Source organism: Nicotiana tomentosiformis, chromosome 12, assembly GCF_000390325.3.
Source record: "Nicotiana tomentosiformis chromosome 12, ASM39032v3, whole genome shotgun sequence".
NCBI classification, from domain to species: Eukaryota; Viridiplantae; Streptophyta; class Magnoliopsida; order Solanales; family Solanaceae; genus Nicotiana; species Nicotiana tomentosiformis.
In genome coordinates, this window is record NC_090823.1 from 19903252 (window position 1) to 19922854 (window position 19603).

Here is a 19603-nt window from a genome sequence, read left to right on the forward strand (position 1 = left end):
TCTTGAGAGGCAGTTTCAGTTGAAGGATCTAGAGAAGTATAACCCGACAATGCTGAGACAACTCTAGGAATGCAAGGGGCGGATATGGTTCACCCAGAGTGTGGTGGATGCCAAATAATATCTTGTCCGAGAATTCTACGCCAATGTGACGCATATTAAGAAGGGGACAGAGGTAACCAAAGTGCGTAACCTTAAAGTGAGATTTGATCCAGCTACTCTCAACACGTACTTGGGTTTCGAAGATGTCGAGCCGAAGGAATACTTAGAGAAGTATGCAATGGGAGATGAAGCCCGACCTTGGTTAGCAGAGATTCTAGTAGCTCCTGGTCCACCACCGCCATGGATCACAACAGGGGTTCCTATTCATATGAGCACTTTGATCTTGGAGGCAAAGGGTTGGCAAACCTTTGCATGCAACAGACTGGACCCGATCCAAAATGAGACCTATCTCCCAATTCCTCGGGCAGTTCTAATTGTTTCTATCATGGCCAGGTACCCTATCAATGTGGGTGCCGTGATGTCGGCCAACATCTCCATGATTGCCCGACAGGATGATTCTTCCTACCCGTACCCCAACACCATTATAGAGTATCTTACGGGTGCGGGGGTGGAACAAAGGGATTTTGATACAAATGTGAAGCCGAATAAGCCTTTCTCCCGGTACTCACTTATGGATGTAAGCAACCCGAAGAGAAAAGGTCGACCGTCTACCACCACAGGCCAGTCTGATGAGCCAGCTGTGGTAGTTACGGAGGGAGCTGATATCCCATCTACTTTGGCTGATCCTTCCTCTAGTGCCACAGTTATGCCTCCACCATCATCCACATCCCCTTATACAGCTCCTGCCACAGTCTCCACTTCAGCTTTGAAGCTGGTGCCCATGCAAACTGCTCCACTTTCTGCACTGTGATTCTCCCAGACATTGGCGAGCCTTAACAACTAGATGCAGACAGCCACTGTAAAGCTGTCTGACCTATCTAGTACTGTTGCAATACAGTCTTCAGTTCAGGCACCTCAGATTCCCCCGACAGTTGAGGAGACATTGAAGAAGCTCCTAGAGAACTATAACACCATCATGGCTACCTTGGTACAACATATGTCAGTGATCGAAGAGATGTGCAAAGAAGTAAAGAAGATGAGAAAGTCCCAGTCTAGTAAGAAGTCAGTGGACAAGATCCGTAGGCAGGTGACCAAGCTTGCTGCTGCCGAAGACATCCCTTTTGACATGCTGATTGACCCACGCACTTCAGGCCCAGATCCTGCAGTACCATCATTACTGGTGGCACCAACTGGCCAGTCTGAGGAGCCAGACTCTGCTGCCGACACTGCCGAGGCAGTGCATCAGATGTTCACCAACCCAGTCACTCCCAGAGCTGAGGATGATGAGATCCAGTTGGATGAGACTGAGGGTGGTGACCTTGTTGTGGACAAATAGATATCCAAGGAGCCATAGTGAGGTTTCTTCACTCTTTCCCCTCTTTTACTCTTATTTTGTTGAGCATTAAGGATAATGCTTATTTTTATTTCAGGGGGGGTGGAGTTTATTTGATCTTATTTGGTACATTCTGAGACAATTGGCCTGTAATAACTTGATATTATTTTCTTTTTCTTTCTTATTCTGTATATATATTCCCTCCTTTTCTCTCATTATGTATATTCAATAGTTTTTGTTTAATTAGCTTCTTTATTTTTGGTTCCATTATTAGTTCGTAGTTTGAGTTAGTAGCTTCTTTGTTTGTTTTAGTAGCTTCTTTCTATGTTTTAGTAGACAATAATCCTTTGGTTTTCTTAATGCCATGGTTATTTCCAAAGGTTGTTGTTGTGTGAACCGGGTGACTCGTCCCAACGATGGATGGCGTGACAACCTTCTTAAGGGAATGAGTCTGTTTTTGGTCTTTAGGTAATAATAGTAGTAGTAATAAATAAAAAGACCTAATTAAGTCATGCTCGAAGAGTCAAACATGCTTCATTTGGTACCGATACACTTAACTATGTGCTTATGGTTAGAAACAAGTTTTTTTATAAAAAAAGAAAAGAAATAGTTCTAGTTAGTGACTCTGTGACTCTTGTGTTGACTTTGGAAACCATCGAGTGGTTTACTTGAACCATAGTGATTTTCAATCTTGAATGTGGCCGTTGTGGGCCCTCGATTCTATCCTCTTTAATAATCTAGTCGTGTGAGGGGTGAGATACTTTGTTGCTAGTCCAAGTACCTGTGCGAAAGGTCTAAAACTTTCTCCGAATATGTTTCAAGGCGAAATAAGTTTTGCTTGGCTTGAGAAGTGATTGTAGGCTTTCCTTGGACCGTTTGAATTATATTGCCTACCAATGTTGTTATTCCTAGTCAACCCATTTGAGCCTCGAGCCTTTATTATTTGATAACCATGTTACAAGACTTGACCCTTATTGCCGCGACCCTCTCATGGCACCCGAACTTTCCCTAACACTCTTGTGAAACAAATGGCTAAAAATGTAAGTTTGGAGGAGAGACGAGGAAATTGAAAAAGGTATCAAGGCACAAAAAAAAGAAAAGAAATGATGAGAACGAAAGTCAAGAAAAGAAAAGAACAAAAAGAAAAATGCAAAAAAGTGAATAAGTGGAAGAGGTGAAGGGGTTCAAAGAGAGGTAAATCCCAAATATAGAGAAATCAAAGAGGGAGAAAATGAATGTAATGATCATGAAAGAGTGGTGTTAAATCTCTCTAGTTCCCCAAGGAAAAGAAAGTGCCTCAAAGAATTGGCTAAGTATGAGCCGAGAATAAAAAAAATGGAGTGCTTAAGGAAAGGTGTAACCACTCAACCATATTGTATCCAATCCTAATCCAAAAGCCTTCATTACATCCCGAAGGAAATCCTACCTGATTTCATGCCAAGTGAGCTTACATTAGTGGCGATCTACATGAGGGGCAAGCCTATGGTGCTTGAAGTCGTACTTGCGATATTTACTTGAGGGAGATGAGTGAACCTTTCATAAATCTTTGAATTGAGTGCTAAATTTCTTTAAGTGAGCTAGGCAGCCGGAGAGTAGAGGAGGAAGAGTTTGGAATCCAGAATGACCTACATGACATAAGAAAGAGTCCTTGATGAGTAAAGTCAACTTTTGATGCTCAAATGTCACTTTAGAACTATATATGCATAAATGTTTAACTTGTCGCCTTGTTGATAATACATAAGTAGTGTGGGTAATTGTTGGTCCCAACTTATGTGTGGATGGCTCACTTTTGACTCGCTGAAATGACCCTTAACTTTTGGAGGTGAGAGCTAAATTGTTTGCTTGAAGACAAGCAAAGACTTAAGTTTGGGGAAATTGATAAGTGGGGATTTTGACTACTTATTAGCGCCTTTTAACTTTTGTTTTAGTCTAAAAGCATTGAATGGTGTGCCCGAAACTAATGAACTTGTGCAAAATTGCAGGAATGCTAGAAGTTGGGCTCCCGAGATAAAATTCGACTCAAAAAGGAGCAGTCTAAGCACAAAGCAATAAAGGGCACAGAAGCACAAAATGTGCGGTCCGTAGAAGGAATTCTGCAGACAATTGTGCAAATTGCTGCAGACAATTGTGCACATTCCGGACCGCACATGAATTGTGCGGCCGCAAAAGCTGGACTAGGAGTCAAGATCAGAGAGTATGCAAATTACCAAGTCCAGAACCTCAGTGAATTGCGGACCACACAATATTTGTGCGGTCACAGAAGATTGCCTTGCAGCCGCAACCCTAACATTGCGGATCGCAGAAGATTACCTTGTGGCCACAGTTCTAAATCTGCAGACCGCAGAAAAGTTGCTTCGTGGCCGCAGTTTAGAATTTTGCGGCCGCATAACTCCAGCTCTTGTCAGATGAAAAAATCTGCAGACCGCACATGGAATTTTGCGGTAGCAAAACCTCCCGAGGGATATTTTTGTCAGAGATTTTCAGTCTTGTATAAATAGATGAGATTCACAAAATTAGGTCAAGTTTGAAACCTCTGCAATTACTGTAGCCGTTTTTCTTTGCATTTTTGGAAGTTTACTTTGCTTTGGTGTATTTTACAATAGATTTAATTATTTTAAGCTTTCATTATGAGTTTAATTAGTCGTTCTTCTTCATTTTCTTCAAACCCAAGTATGAGTAGCTATGTTTTTACTAGAGTTATGACCAAACCCTAGTGTGTAAACCTTATGGGTATTTAATTTAGTGCTTGTTTATGATTGTGTGTTTATTATTTAGCTTTGTTCATGCTTTAATTTGAGGAATTAATGGTTGCAAATATTAGTTCATGCCTATTTGATTTAGTCTCTTCTTTAGAAATAGAGTCCTAGTCTAGGATAATTTGGCTAACAAGGAATTGGGTCAATTGAGAGATTGATTTACCCAATTAAAGGGTTCAACCTAGAGAGAATAATAACCCGACTTGAGCTTTTATCAATTGTTTTGTGTGATACCCATTTGGTCTTGAGAAATATAAATTGGGCAAAACCACTCTCTGACCGAGAGGTATTGAGTGGGTACTTTAGAGTTGATAGCTATAATACACCCCAGACAACAGAACAAGCATTAAAATCTTTATCCCATTAGGCAAACACCTAAGTAATGGTCACAACCCTAGGCTTTTTAACAATTTAGGAAAACCTCAAAAATAATTATCTCTAGTCTTCTTTCTTTATTTTGCAATCGATAGAGTAAAATTAGAAATAGAAAACCAATCTTTTTGTAAAAGTGCAATCTCGATAATTCAATCACGCACATTGAAATATATCCCCCTAACTCCTATCTTAGCTCCCTGTGGATTCGACCCCGACTCTTAGTTGGGTTTCTATAATTACAAACGACCGTTTCATACCTCTTTTGAGGTGTGCATTTGGACACGACCAGTCATCAAGGACCCTGACACGGCCAAAACCGCTGGTTCGACCATAGAAGACCTCGACCATGTTCAAGTGGACATCAACGACCATAGCAAGAAGGCCTATATCGGCTGCAAGTTTCGGGAATGAGGTAAATTCAGTCAATTCTTAACAACTAACACATATTTGTTTGCTTTCAGACATGCAGATATTGTCAGGCATCCCAAAGGAAATCTCCACGCACAAATTAAACGTCGACCCGCTCCACCCCCCTTTGAGGAAATTCAAACATAAATTCAACTCCATAATTAATGGCGCAGTGCGCGAGGAGGTGGAAAAATTGCTGGAAAATGGTTCCATCAGGGAATCGAAGTACCCCAAATAGGTCACTAACGTAGTGATGATCAAAAACAAGAATGAGAAGTGGCGGATGTGCGTGGATTTCACAGATTTGAACAAAGCATGCCCGAAGGATTCGTTCTCGTTGCCACTTATCTACCAACTCATCGACGCAACGGCCGGGCATGAGCTACTAAGCTTCTTAGACGCTTACTCAGGCTATAATCAAATCATTATGGAAGAAGGAGATCAGGAAAAAACCACGTTCATCACCCACCAAGGAACGTATTGCTACATGGTCATGCCTTTTAGACTAAAGAACGCAGGAGCTACTTATCAAAGGTTGGTGACAAAGATGTTCAAAGACCAACTCGGAAAAACAATGGAGGTATATATAGACGACATACTGGTCAAATCCAAAAGGGGAGAAGAGCACATCGATCATTTGAAAGAAACTTTCGACATACTCCGATAGTACGGAATGAAGCTGAACCCGAAAAAATGCGCATTCAGTGTAGCCTTGGGAAAGTTCTTGGGTTTTCTAGTATCACAGCGAGGGATCGAGGTCAACCCTAACCAAATCAAAGCCATCGAGGGGATACCAGAACTCTTGACCACCAAGAAACAAGTCCAAAGGTTGACCGATCACATCACCGCTTTATCGAGGTTCATCTCGCGGTCGTTGGATATGTTCAATAAATTCTTCGGCGTACTCAAGAGAGATAACGGCCTTGAATGGACATCCGAATGCGTCTAGGCCCTGCGAGAACTAAAGGCATACCTATTATCTTCGCCTCTTCTTTCAAAACCCGAGTCGGGAGAGCGTCTCCTCGTCTATCTGGCCGTATCCAAGGTAGCTGTAAGCGCAGTCTTAGTTCAAGAAAACAAAGGTACGCAATCTCCCATCTATTACATTAGCAAAACACTCATTGACGCCGAGACGAGGTACCCACACCTCGCAAAATTGGCTTTGGCCTTAGTCATAGCTTCATGAAAGCTTAGACCGTATTTCCAATGTCACCCCCATCTCATCCGTCACGACCTTCCCCCTCAGAAGCATTTTACATAAACCCGAACTATCGGGAAGGCTGGCCAAGTGGGCCATCGAGTAGAGTGAGCAAGATATCACTTATCAGCCGCGAACGACGAAAAAGTCACAAGTACTCGCCGACTTCGTAGCCGACTTCAGCGCAAAGATAATGCCTGAAGTCGAAAGGGAAGTCGTCCAAACCTCCCTCCAAACACCAGACCTCTGTGTCCTATACACCGATGGCGCATCCAATGCGTTGGGGTCTGGAATAGGACTCGTACTCGAAGTTCCAAAAGGCGAAGTAATTCGCCAGTCCATAAGGTGACCGAATATGACTAACAATGAGGCCGAGTATGAGGCCGTAATTGTAGGTCTGAGACTAACACTCAGATATGGAGAAAAATGGTTGAAACTGCGTTGCGGTTCCCAGCTCATTGCCAATCAAGTCATGGGGACTTTCCAAATCAAGGAACAAAGGTTGCAAAAATACCAGACCAAAATCTGCAAGCTACTGCTTGAGTTCGATGAATGTTAGCTTGACCAAATCCCACGAGCACAGAATGTCAAGGCAGATGGCCTCGCCTAACTAGCCACAACCACCAAAAGCATCACAACCGGAGACAAAAATATGATCCACCTCCTCAACTCATCACTCGACCAAGTCGAGGTAAGAACCATAAACTTAAGTTGGGACTGGCGCAATCGTATTGTCACATACCTGCAGGACGGTACACTTCATAACGACCAAAATGAGGCCAAACAACTAAGAATGCAAGCGGCCAGGTACAATATCCTCTGCAACAATCTGTACAAGAGAAAATACGGCGGCCCTCTGGCGAAGTGGTTAAGCCCGAACCAAACTCAGCGCGTCCTTGAAGAAGTTCACAAAGGCCATTTCAAGGCTCACTCCGGCAACCGACCACTGGTCAGATGCCTCATACGGGTGGGATATTACTGGCCCACCATGAAAAGGATGTCGCAAACTTTGTAAGGCGATGCGAGCAATGCCAAAAGTATGCCCCAATGATTCACCAAGCAGGCAAACATCTCCACTCAGTCACAACCCCTTGGTCATCCATTAAATGGGGAATGGACATCGTGGCCCCACTACCAGCAGGGCGAGGCAATGTACGATTCATTTTAGTTTTAACTGACTATTTCTCTAAGTAGGTGGAAGCAGGAGCATTCGCCCAAATACGGGAACATGAAGTAATCACCTTTATATGGAGAAACATTATCTGCTGATTTGGCCTTCCCAAAGAAATCAACTATGACAACGGACCCCAGTTCACAGGAAAGAAAACCGTCGAATTCTTCGAGAAATGGAATATCAAGAGGATACTCTCGACCCCGTACCACCCCGCTGGTAAAGGACAAGGTGAATCATCCAACAAGTCAATACTAAATATCATGAAGAAGAAGCTCGAAGACGCTAAGGGACTGTGGTCGGAAATACGACCAGAAGTATTGTGGGCCTACCAAACAACTCTGAAAACAAGCACATGAGAGACGCCCTACTCTTTGGTCTACGAGAGCGAGGCAGTAATAACAGTCGAGGTCGGAGAACCCAGCCTAAGGTACTCCCATGAGAGCGGCACACGTAACAATGAGAGCAGAAGGTAGGAACTCGTCGAAGTTGATGAATGAAGAGATATGGCCTACATAAGAATGGTCGCCCAAAAGCAACAAGTGAACGCAATTACAACAAGAAAGCAAAGGTCAGGCCGCTCAAAGTGGGGATAACATACTGAAAGCTAAAACTCAAGCGAGCAAAGATCCTAGGGAAGTCAAGCTGGGAACAAATTAGGATGGTCCATAAAAAATCATAGCCGAAGCAAAAAAAGGTTCATTCCAATTATAGACAATGGAGGGAAAACTACTACCAATTAGAATATTAGCCACCTCAAATACTTCAACTTCTGAGAGAAAAAGCATCCCCCAAGTAGTACACGTCTTCCCTCACTTGAGTTATGTCCCATTAGGATTTTCTCAAGGAGGTTTTTAACGAGGCGGCGAATGGAACGTTTCGAGTTAAAGTACACGAAGGTAGGGCCGTGGTTACTATTTCATTGCTCGACCTCTCACTATTCTCCAGATCGACCAATGCAGGGACTAGATAGACCGGGACTGGGATTGGAAAGCCAGCCAACACTGTCACGACCCCAAATTCCCTCTGTAGGAGGTCGTGAAGGCACCTAGTCTCTAAGACTAGGTAAGCCTATCAATGTGGAATAATGATAGATATCTGAAATAAATAAACTACAATTCAAATAATTACAACTCCCAAAACCTGGTAGAAATAAGTCACAAGCTTCTAAGAATTTATCCTCAATGTCTCTATATATCAAGGTCTAAAGAAAAATAAAGAAGCAATATGATAATTATAGAAGGGGACTCCGGAGTCCGCGGATGCTGGCAGATATACCTCGAAGTCTCCGTACACAGGTAACTCACTGATGTCTGGATTGGTAAGATGTACCTGGATCTTCACAAAAAGATGTGCAGAAGCGTAGTATGAGTACACCACAACGGTACCCAGTAAGTGACAAGCCTAACCTCGGTAGAGTAGTGACGAGGTTAGGTCAGGCCCTACTGGAAAATAAATAATGGCATGGTAAAATGTTTAACAATATAATAAGATAAAATGACAATGGAAATGAATCAAGTAGTATGTCACCATTTAATTACACCAAATAATGGCAATTAATACCTCGTGAAAAAAAATAGAATTCTTTTCAACTTTAAGAAAATCACAACAATAATCAAAGGCAACTGCGGCCATAAATCAATATCAACAAGGGAACTCCCGAGGTACCGCCTCGTAGTCCCAAATCATAAATAAATTCATAATATCTCATTTCCTTATAGCACCCCGGGAGCCTTCACAATTTATTTTAAAGAAAATATTTTTTTTCGAAATAGCATCCCGCGTTTTAGCCATCCTTATCACACCGCATGACTTCTACTAGTTTTCCCTACTATCCACGCATATCAAGCCACCCTTATCTCACCGCATGCGTTTCAACACCCAAACCTTATACCACCGCATGCGTATCAATATCACAATATATCATAATTTGTACCTCAAGTGCCCAAATATTTTAATTTGCCAAAATAAATCAACAACAATATTTTTCCATAATAAAGAGCTCACAGCTCATGCCAAAATAATTCATGATAATATTTTTTCACAATAAAGAGCTCACGGCTCCATCACAATTAGTACGAAAATCTCACAAAATATTCAGCAAATATAATCATTCACAAATTTACTATCTTGTTTTAAATATCAAAATTTTAAATGTAAAATACTTCATATTTAATAATATTTAAATTAAGAAATTCATCCTTCAAGTAACGCACAGAACAAAAGAAAATAGAGTTTCAACTAAACAGGTAAAACACTTAACAGGGACAAGTCAGGCAAATTTAAAATACGAAAATATATTAATGATGATGAATATAACAGAATAAAATAATTTAATTTATATACAACAGTGCTCTACACAATTTAAATACATAATCTTTCACATTTAGCCTGTGTATACACTTGTCACCTCGTGTACACGACTTTCAACATATTGCAATTATCACATCAATACCAATCCTGGAGGAATTTTCCTCACACAAGGTTAGACAAGTCACTTACCTCGACTTGCTCCAATTTAACCAAGTAGTATGTCTTTTCCTCGACTTTCCGACTCCGATCGACTCGAATCTAGTCATAATTAATTCAATACAGTCAACAAAAATTATAGAATCAATTCCATAAGAAATTGCTACATTTTTCAATAAAAATCCGAAATTAACTCAAAAATCGTCCATGGGGCCCACATCTCGGAATCCGGCGAAAGTTACGAAATATGAACACCCATTCAGCCACGAGTCCAACCATACCATTTTTACTAAAATCCGACATCAACTTGACCTCCAAATCTCAAATTCTTTGAAATCCCTAGGCCCAAATCTTCTAATTTCACCTTAAAAACACGTAATCTATTCGAAATAGTCAATGATAATCCAATATAATTGACTAACAATGATCACATGTGACTTACCTCAAGTTCGTCCGTGAATTCTCTCTGAAAAATCGCCCAAAACCGTGTTGAAAATGTCCACAAAAATGTCGGAACCCCTCTGTTTTGTAATCTGTCAGGGCTTTCGCACCTGCGATGCACGTGACCGCATCTGCGCTTTCGTAGATGTGAAGGCCTCCCTCGCTTCTGTGGCTAGCTTCGCTTCTGCGATCCCTCGTACGCATTGGTGGGCTCGCAGATGCGGTATTTTCCTTCGCATCTGCGGCCACTGCCCACTCTCCCTTTTTTCGCTTCTGTGCTCCCACGCTCGCTTCTGCGAGCTCACACCTGCGAGCCAAATTCCGCAGGTGCGATTGTATCAGTAGGCAGCAACAAGTTCAATTGTTCTAAGTCCAAATTTGATCCGTTAACCATCCGGAACATGCCCGAGCCCCTCGGGACCTCAACCAAATATACCAACAAATCCTAATACATCATACGAACTTAGTCGAGTCTTCAAATCACATCCAACAACACTAAAACACGAATCACACATAGATTCAAGCCTAATGAACTTTGAAACTTTCAATTTCTACAAACGACACCGGAACCTATCAAATCAAGCCGATTGACCTCACATTTTGCACGCAAGTCATAAATGACCTAACGGAGCTATGAAAATTTTCAGAACTGGATTCCAATCCCGATATCAAAAAGTCAACTCCCCGGTCAAACTTCCAAACTTAAATTCCTATTTTAGCCATTTCAAGTCTAATTTAACTACGTGCCTCCAAATAATTTTTCGGACGCGCTCCTAAGTCCAAAATCACCATGCGGAGCTATTGAAATCATCAAAATTTTATTTCGGGGTCGTTTACACATAGGTCGCTATCCAGCCTACCTTTTTAACTTAAGTTTTAAATTTTGGAACTAAGTGTTCCAATTTATTCTAAAAATATCATCGGACCCGAACCAATTGCCCCGGAAAGCCATATAACAATTATAAGGTATAGAATGAGCATTAAATAGGGAAACGGGGCTACTACTTTTAAAACAACTGGTCGGGTCATTACAAACACCCAACAATTTATAAATTTCTCCAAGTATGTAACAAAAGCAACAATGTCAAGACAATAAAATTTACACTTATCAGCACATCCTTCTCGCATTCAGGTTATGTTTGACCCCGCTCGAACTAACACCTACCGGCCCTCGACCGTAACTTAAATGAAAGGTTATGTTCGACCTTGATCGAACTAACACCTACCGACCCTCGACCGCAACTTAAATGAAAGGTTATGTTCGACCTTGCTCGAACTAACACCTACCGGCCCTCGGCGTAACTTAAATGAAAGGTTATGTTCGACATTGCTCGAACTAACACCTACCAGACCTCGACCGAAACTTAAATGAAAGGTTATGTTCGACTTTGCTCGAACTAGCACCTACCGACCCTCAGGCGCAACTTAAATGAAAGATTATGTTTGACCTCGCTCGAACTAATACCTACCAGCCCTCAATCGCAACTTAAATAAAAGGTTATGTTTGACGTTGCCCAACTAACACCTACCAGCCCTCGACCACAACTTAAGGAAAGGATATGTTCGACCCACCTCAAACAAACAGCTATCAGCCCTCGGCCATATCTCAACACGCAAAAAAGATAAAAAGGAAGCAAACAACGCGTAATCAGCTCCAAGGCCACATCCAATAAAAAGATAACACTAACAAAGGAAAGATTAAAGGCAGTCAAACTATAGAAGCCCACAGGAAAGGAAGAAGATGCAGAGAATTCTTCTTCTTCCTCTTCTTCTTCTTCTTTTACAAAGGCTCGTGAAGACGCCGACAAAAATACACAAAAGTTTAAAAAAAAAAAGAACAAAAACTACTGATCGCCACCATCATGATCTTCTGCACCTTTACCGCCTTGGCCACCGATGCCCTCGCCATCTTGATCGTTCTTGCCATCGTCGCCTTTGCCCTACGGATAAGCGGTATTGTACCAGGCATCCTCCTCAAGCCGATCTACAAACTCATTATCACCCTCGCTGGCCTCAGGCATAGTAGGATCATACCCACAAGCGACTTGAGCTTCACGAGCCTTCACGTGAAAACCTTCAAGGGCAGCATCAAAGACGGAACCTGCCGTATGCAAATCTCAAAAGATATCTAACTGAGCCTCGGCATGAACCCACTCCTCATATAAATCCCAAGGAACATTGGGAAAATTTGAAGCACGGGAAGAGGATGGTTGTGCCAGTAATTGGGCCTTCTCGGCCTCCAAAGCAACCACTGGATCATGGAGAACAGAGGTCTCTCTTTCCAACTCTCCGATCCTTTCATCGAGTCATTCTTCCTTGAGCCTGGCCGTTGTTAAATCATTCTCCCGATCAGAACGGAGAGTTTGAATCACCACCGCCTAATTCAAAGCCTCCGACCACGCCGACTCCGCTTTCTCCAGCTCTTCCACTTTTTCGGCGACCTCACCACCAAGGGTTTCCACCCTGAATTAGCACTCCTCGAGCTGGTCGTGCAATGCAACAACCTGAGCTTGGAAGTCGCTGCATCGAACCTCGACCCCCTTGCTAAGCTCGAGTTCTTCTTCTTTGCTCCTCAGTGTCCCCTCCAGGATGCTACATTTCCCCACCATCCGCACCAGCTCATCGTCCCTGGCTTTCAAATCTTCCCTCAGTTAGCGCATATCGCCGCCTTCACGGAGCTGACACCGCAGCTTCCGATACTTCTCAAGGACCCCAAATTACTTGTCCCTCAACTTCATATATATATATATATATATATATATATATATATATATATATATATATATATATGCTCCCTACAAGCACTCTCAATCTCTAGGACAACCATCTACAAAACAAACGATGAAAATTAAGAGAATATAAAAGAGCAGAACCAAGGAAAAACAACTAACAACAGAGATACTTACCTGAAGGGCGAGGTCGGCAATATTGTTCGACAAGTCGTAGCCATTTATACTCTTGAGGGTCGTTCCATCAATATCATAACTGAGAGGGACAGGGGACATGATAATCTTCTCGGTATCCATGAGAAGATTACGGTCTATTAGGATAATAATAGTTCTCAAACCCCTCTCCAACATCACTTCGAGCTGAGTGAGTCCCTCGTCAATCATCCTCAGCTCTTCTGCATCCATGTCAGAATCGGATCCGACATCTTCATTAGAAACGGCCTCACCTCTATCATCCGCCAAAGGAGGCGTATCCGCCGCAACACCGGAAGACGAGGCCTCATCGCATCCTGGAACAGAAGGGCCGTGACGGTCCATCACATCTTTGACTTCATCCTCAATAGGTCGAACATCCATATCTTTCAGCCCAACAACCTAAGGATTAGCTTACGGGCTCTACCAGATCATCATTGTGGCCTTCTCTAGAAGGTCAAAGCTGATATCTCCTGCATCAACAGCCGTCGACCCTGCTCCCACGATGTCCACGGCCCTCCTCTTGTAAGGCATCAAGTCCCCACCATCAGTCAATGACTCGTCTTCTTTATATATGACACTGTATAAAGGAGAAACCGAAGGCTCTGTGGCCGAAGTCTCCACGGCTGAAGAAGGAATAGACACCGGCACAACAACAGGAGTGACTGAGATGCGAACAGGATCAGTCCCAATCATAGAAGGGGCAGGATCCGAGGATGCAGTAGCTTTTCTCTTATGGAAGGAGGGTGGGGGAGCTCTAGACCTCCTTGAAGATCCCCTGGTTGAAGCTGAGAAAAACACAAGGAGAGAGGAAAGTCAGCAAAGGTGAACAAAAGGAAAAGAAACTCGAGATGCCAATAATAAGAAGAACTTACCAGTTGAAAGGGGAGCAGGTCGAAACTTCTTTAAGAAACCCGACCATTCACGAATCCCTACAATATGAGGAAGAAGTCGACCAACCCAATCAGAAATGTCAACGACCGAAGAAGGAGGCAAAATTTTGGCTACACGAGTAAGGGACGAGAAGTCAAAGCCCACGACCGGGCTCAAGGGAAAAATTAAATACCTATAGGGAGATTGAATACTTACGAGTATAATTCCAAGCCTCTAGGAAACCGTCTACATTGGCCACCACGTCTTCGATTTTTACGAAGAAGAAACTGAACCAGAATTGGTGGTTGGCCTTGTCATCCATCTTCATTACCAAGCACTTACCTCCTCGGTGGTGAGGATTTACTATCGCCCCCTATAAAAGCTAGGGGTGAAGAGATGTATCAAATGTCAAAGCGTCAGTTCGACCCCGGCAAGCTCGGCAAATTTTGTAAGTATCCGTATAAGTTTGTAAACGTACAACACGAGCTGAGCTGGGCAAACGCCATAGTAACATTAGAATTCTTCCGCCAACGGAAGAATAGGGAGAGTGTAGCCTACTTGGAACGGGTAGGCGTAGAAGGCGTAGTACCCAGGACGGTGAGTCTGCACCGCATCCCACCCCGCCGGAATCAACTCAACATGGTTGGAAATACTGAATTTAGCCCTAAGATCTTCCAATTCCTTCACCGTCATCACTGACTGGAAAACCCCAGGTTCGACATCGGGGGACGTGGTGAAATCAGACCGGGAATCGAGGTTATGTGGAATTATCTCTTCCACCAATGGGAAGGCTCCGTCATCAGTGGTGGCAGGAGATAAGTGGGGATTTTGACTACTTATTTGCGCCTTTTGACTTTCGTTTTAGTTCAAAAATGTTTAAACATATTCCCTAAAACTGATGAAATATGCTTACTTGCAGGAGTACTAAAAAATGAGCCATTATGATGAAATCCAACTCAAGAAGGAGTGCTTTTGAACAAGGACAAAAATCAAGCACACAGGCTCAAGTACGGACCGCAGAATTCTATCTGCGGCCGCAGAATATGAAGAACAATCAACAGAGCTTCAGTGTAAAGTGTGGAACGCACAATAATTGTGCGGCCGTAGAAGTCAAAGTTCAGAGAGTTTTAAATTCAAGCCCAATAAGAACTGTGGACCGCACTATAATTGTGCAGTCGCAGAAATCAAATATGCGGCCGCACCCAGAATTATGCGGACCGCAGAACTCAAGAGATGCAACCGTAATCCAGAATTGTGCGGTCGTAGAATCCACTCCTGTCAAGAGCTGAAGAAAAGTCCGGACCGCACACAAAATTGTGTGGCCGCAGAACCTCCGAAAGGGCAATTTTATCCGAAAATTTTAGCTTTGTATAAATAGATTACTTTCACGAAATTAGGTCAAGTTTTGAATACCAGAAAGTCTGTAACCATTTTTCTTTACTCTTTTAGGCAAATTTAGTTTATATTATTGATTTTACATTGGACTTTCATCTATTAATCATTTAATAAGAGTTTTAGCATCTTTTCTTCTTTATTTTCTTTATTACCCACAATGAGTAGCTAAATTTCTAGCTAGGGTTGTGACCCAACCTTAGTGTGGGAACCTAATGGGTGTTTGATTTAAGGCTTGTTTATGGTTGGGTATGTATTATTTAGACTCGTTCTTTCTATAATTGTAGAATTAATGGTTGCAAACATTGGTTCAAGCCTATTTGACTTGGTTTACACTTGAGAGAGAGAGACTTAGTCTAGGAAAACTTGGCTAACAAGAGTTTGGGATGAAATCAAGAGATTGATAGTCCCAATTAAAGGGTTGAAACTAGAGATAGTAAAACCCGACTTGAGAAATTTGTCAATTGTTTAGTTCAATACCCATTTGAACTTGAGAAAGACAAATTGGGCAAAACCACTCTCTTACCGAGAGGTATTGAGTGAGTATTTGAGTGTTGATTTCTATAACACATCCCGACCAACGAAACTCGCCCTAAAGCCCACAACCCGTTAGACAAACACTTAGGTGGAAGTCACAACCCTAGACCCTTTACAAATTTGAAAACCAACAACAAAAACATTCTTCTCTAGTTTCAGATTTTTCAATTGCAATCCTTAGTATAATTTTAACATTAAAATCAAAACAAAGTTTGTGGAAGTGCAACTTAGACAATTCACGTGCTTAGACCAAATACATACCACTAATCCCATCTACGCTCCCTGTGGATTCGATTCTGACTCCTAGTTGGGTATTATTATTGCAATCGACCGCTTCACAACCCCAATTTGAGGTGTGACTTGGGCGAGACCTATTTTTGGCGCCGTTGTCGGGGAGCATAAAAAACAGATTTAGCTATATATTTGGGTTTGTGTGTGAATTGTCTTCTTTTCCTTCCATGTTACTAATCTTTTTGGTGAAACAAGTGTAGGTGAAACAATGGCTCTCAACAACAATGATCCTCTCGAAAACATGCCTTTGGGGGACGTGGACGTGGAAGATGACCAAGTTGAAGATGTTCCTCCTGAACCTCAAGCAAATAGACGAGGCCGACTCCTCAAGACAACGTTCCCATTCCACCCCCACCTCCACCAAGAGCGGCTCTACACCGGGTGTTGCCGAATGAATGGTATGCAAGTTCCATAGTCCCGCCCTGTATTAGGGCAGGCAACTTTCAAATCACAAATGTTATGCTCACATTGCTAGATCAATGGGGATTCTTCACCGGGGCTCCGAATCAAAATACGTACAAATACTTGAAAGGATTTGTGGACACTTGCTGGGGGAGTAAACAGACAAACGTCTCCGAGGATGCTTTAAGGTTGAGGCTATTTCCTTTCTCACTACGAGGGAAAGCCTTGGATTGGTTAGAAAGGTTGCCAAACCATTCCATCTATACATGGGATGAATTGGCGGAGAAATTCATTGCCAAGTTCTTTTCTCCCGGGCATATAGCTACTCTTAGAGACGAGATTCTAGCATTCAAACAAGAACCCAATGAGCCTTTGCATGAGATATGAGAGAGGTACTGAACTATGGTGAAAGAGTGCCGAACAATGACATGACAGAGGCTATGATTCAACAAACTTTTTATAGGGGGATTTCATGACAACATAATATTCATCCAACTTGCCGGTGGAAATTTCATGACAACACCATATGCCGAAGCTTGTGAAATCTTAGATGAAAGGGCGGATACTTCATCGGCATTGGCAAAGAAAAGAAAATGTTCCTCAAGGTGATCCAAATATGATTTACCTACATAAAGAATTGCATGATCATGGGCAATCAATTGCCGAGTTGACCACTACAATGAATCAATTAGCCAAAGCTCAACTTTAACAAGTTCAAGGTCCTAAGCAAGTAAATGCAATGAAGGGTGTCAATATGATGGTAAATAAGAGAAGGCAAAAGGGTCAACAAGTGCAAAACCGTGCAGAACAATATGTTCAAGAAGATAGTGGGTTTGACCAAGATGAATCTTACAATGAACAAGAGGAGGAAGTAATGTGTGAACAATTTCCAAGGGCAAAGAAACAACTCTCAAGGCCCAAATCAACAACAGTGGCGATCTCAAGGTAATCAAGGGAATTGGAACAATCAAAACAACCAAGGTAATTGGAATGGTCAAAACAATCAAGGCAATTGGGGTGGAAATAGTCAAGGATATTGGGGAGGCAACAACCAAGGGAGATGGAACAATAATCAAGGGAATCGGGGGTCGGGCTTTCAAAGGCCCCCGATGTATCAACAACCAAGCAACCTGCCTCCTTATCTTTCCCATGGTCCTAGATCTTACAACAATGAGATGGGGTGAATTGAGAACATGTTTAAACAAATGATGGAGAAGAATACCGACTCCGATGCTCAACTAGCCTCACACAATACTTCAATTCGCAATTTGGAAGTCCAATTGGGGCAAATCTCGTAAGCTTTGAACACGCGTCCTAAGGGGGCACTACCAAGTGACACGGTGGTGAACTCAAAGGGTGGGAACAATACGGGACATGCCATGGCCGTGATTACAAGGAGTGGAAAAGGTGGGGATACAACCACCTCAACTCAAAGAAAAATTGTGGATGATGAACTAGTGATTCAAGAAGATGAGAATCCAAACAATTTGGTGCAAGCCAATGATGAAGTAAGAATTGATATTGATGACAATGTGGAGGAGACTCAAGGAAGTGAACCCGTCTAGGGAGCACATTGTAGACATACCGAAACCGATAGTGCCAAAGGATAAGGCACCAATGCCAAGGCCTCCTCCTCCATACTCTCAAAGGCTTGCCAAGCAAAATGGAGAGAACCAATTCAAAAAGTTCATTGACATAATGAAAAACCTATTTATTAATGTGCCATTGGTTGAGGCTTTGGAGCAAATGCCCGATTATGCAAAGTTCATGAAGGATTTGGTGACAAATAAGAGGTCGATGAATTGTGAGACTATAAAGATGACACATCAAGTGAGTGAAATTGTGCACTCAATGGCTCCTAAATTAGAAGATCCCGATGCTTTCACAATCCCTTGTACTATTGGAAGCGCTGACTTTGCAAAAGCTCTTTATGATCTTGGGGCAAGTATCAATTTGATGCCCAATTTGGTTTTCAAGACTTTGGGAATTGGGCAACCAAGACCCACATCTATAAGGTTGCAAATGGAGGATCGTACTATGAAGAGACCATTGGGTATTATTGATGATGTGTTGGTTCGTGTTGATAAATTCATCCTCCTGGCGTACTTTGTGATTCTTGACTGTGAAGTAGACTATGAGGTGCCCATTATTCTAGGGAGATCTTTCCTTGCTATGGTTAGGGCTATTGTTGATGTGGAAGCATGTGAGCTCACTTTCCGGGTGGGTGATCAAAAAGTGGTTTTCCATGTGTGCAAATCTATGAGGCAACCGAATAGCAATAAAGTTGGTTTGTTTGTGGACTTAGTGACCGATGTGGTTATTGATGATACTAGTGCCATGATGAGTGTGGATGATACTTTGGAGGTCATTTTGCTCAACCTTGATGATGATGTGAAGGATGGCTTTGTGGAATGTGTGAATGCATTGCACAGAATGTGGTCTTACACTTATGAACCCCGCAAATTGTCCTTGGATCTTGAAATGAAGACTCCTCCAACAAAGCCCTCAATCGAGGAGCCTCCCACTTTGGAGTTAAAGTCATTGCCTCCATATCTCAGGTATGAATTCCTTGGCCCTTGTTCTACTTTGCCGGTTATTCTTTCCTCTTGTTTGACTAACGTGTAGGTAGACTCCACATTGGTGGTGCTACAAAAGAGAAAGAAAGCTATCAGTTGGACATTGTCGGATATTCGGGGTATAAGCGCCGCCTTTTGCATGCACAATATTATTTTGGAGGAGGATGCCAAACCTTCCGTTGAACATCAAAGAAGACTAAATGAAGCAACGAAAGAGGTGATCAAAAAGGAGATCATAAAGTGGTTGGATGTCGGGGTTGTTTACCCCATTTCCAATAGTTCGTGGAACTCTCCGGTGCAATGTGTCCCAAAAAGGGGGGATGACGGTGGTCACCAATGACAAGAACGAGTTGATTCCTAC

General features: G+C 42.5%; 1 protein-coding gene across 1 annotated transcript; it reads left to right on the forward strand.

The window, feature by feature from the left end:
* The first annotated feature begins 18517 nt into the window (after positions 1–18517).
* Positions 18518–19291, forward strand: LOC138902326 (uncharacterized). The gene has a single exon (XM_070190176.1). It carries the CDS (start codon positions 18518–18520, stop codon positions 19289–19291), a length of 774 nt encoding a protein of 257 aa, XP_070046277.1.
* Positions 19292–19603: the final 312 nt, after the last annotated feature.

What these genes read in the sequence shown, in the direction of transcription:
- LOC138902326 (XM_070190176.1), top strand. Translation starts at nt 18,518, where the DNA reads ATGGCTCCTAAATTAGAAGATCCCGATGCTTTCACAATCCCTTGTACT.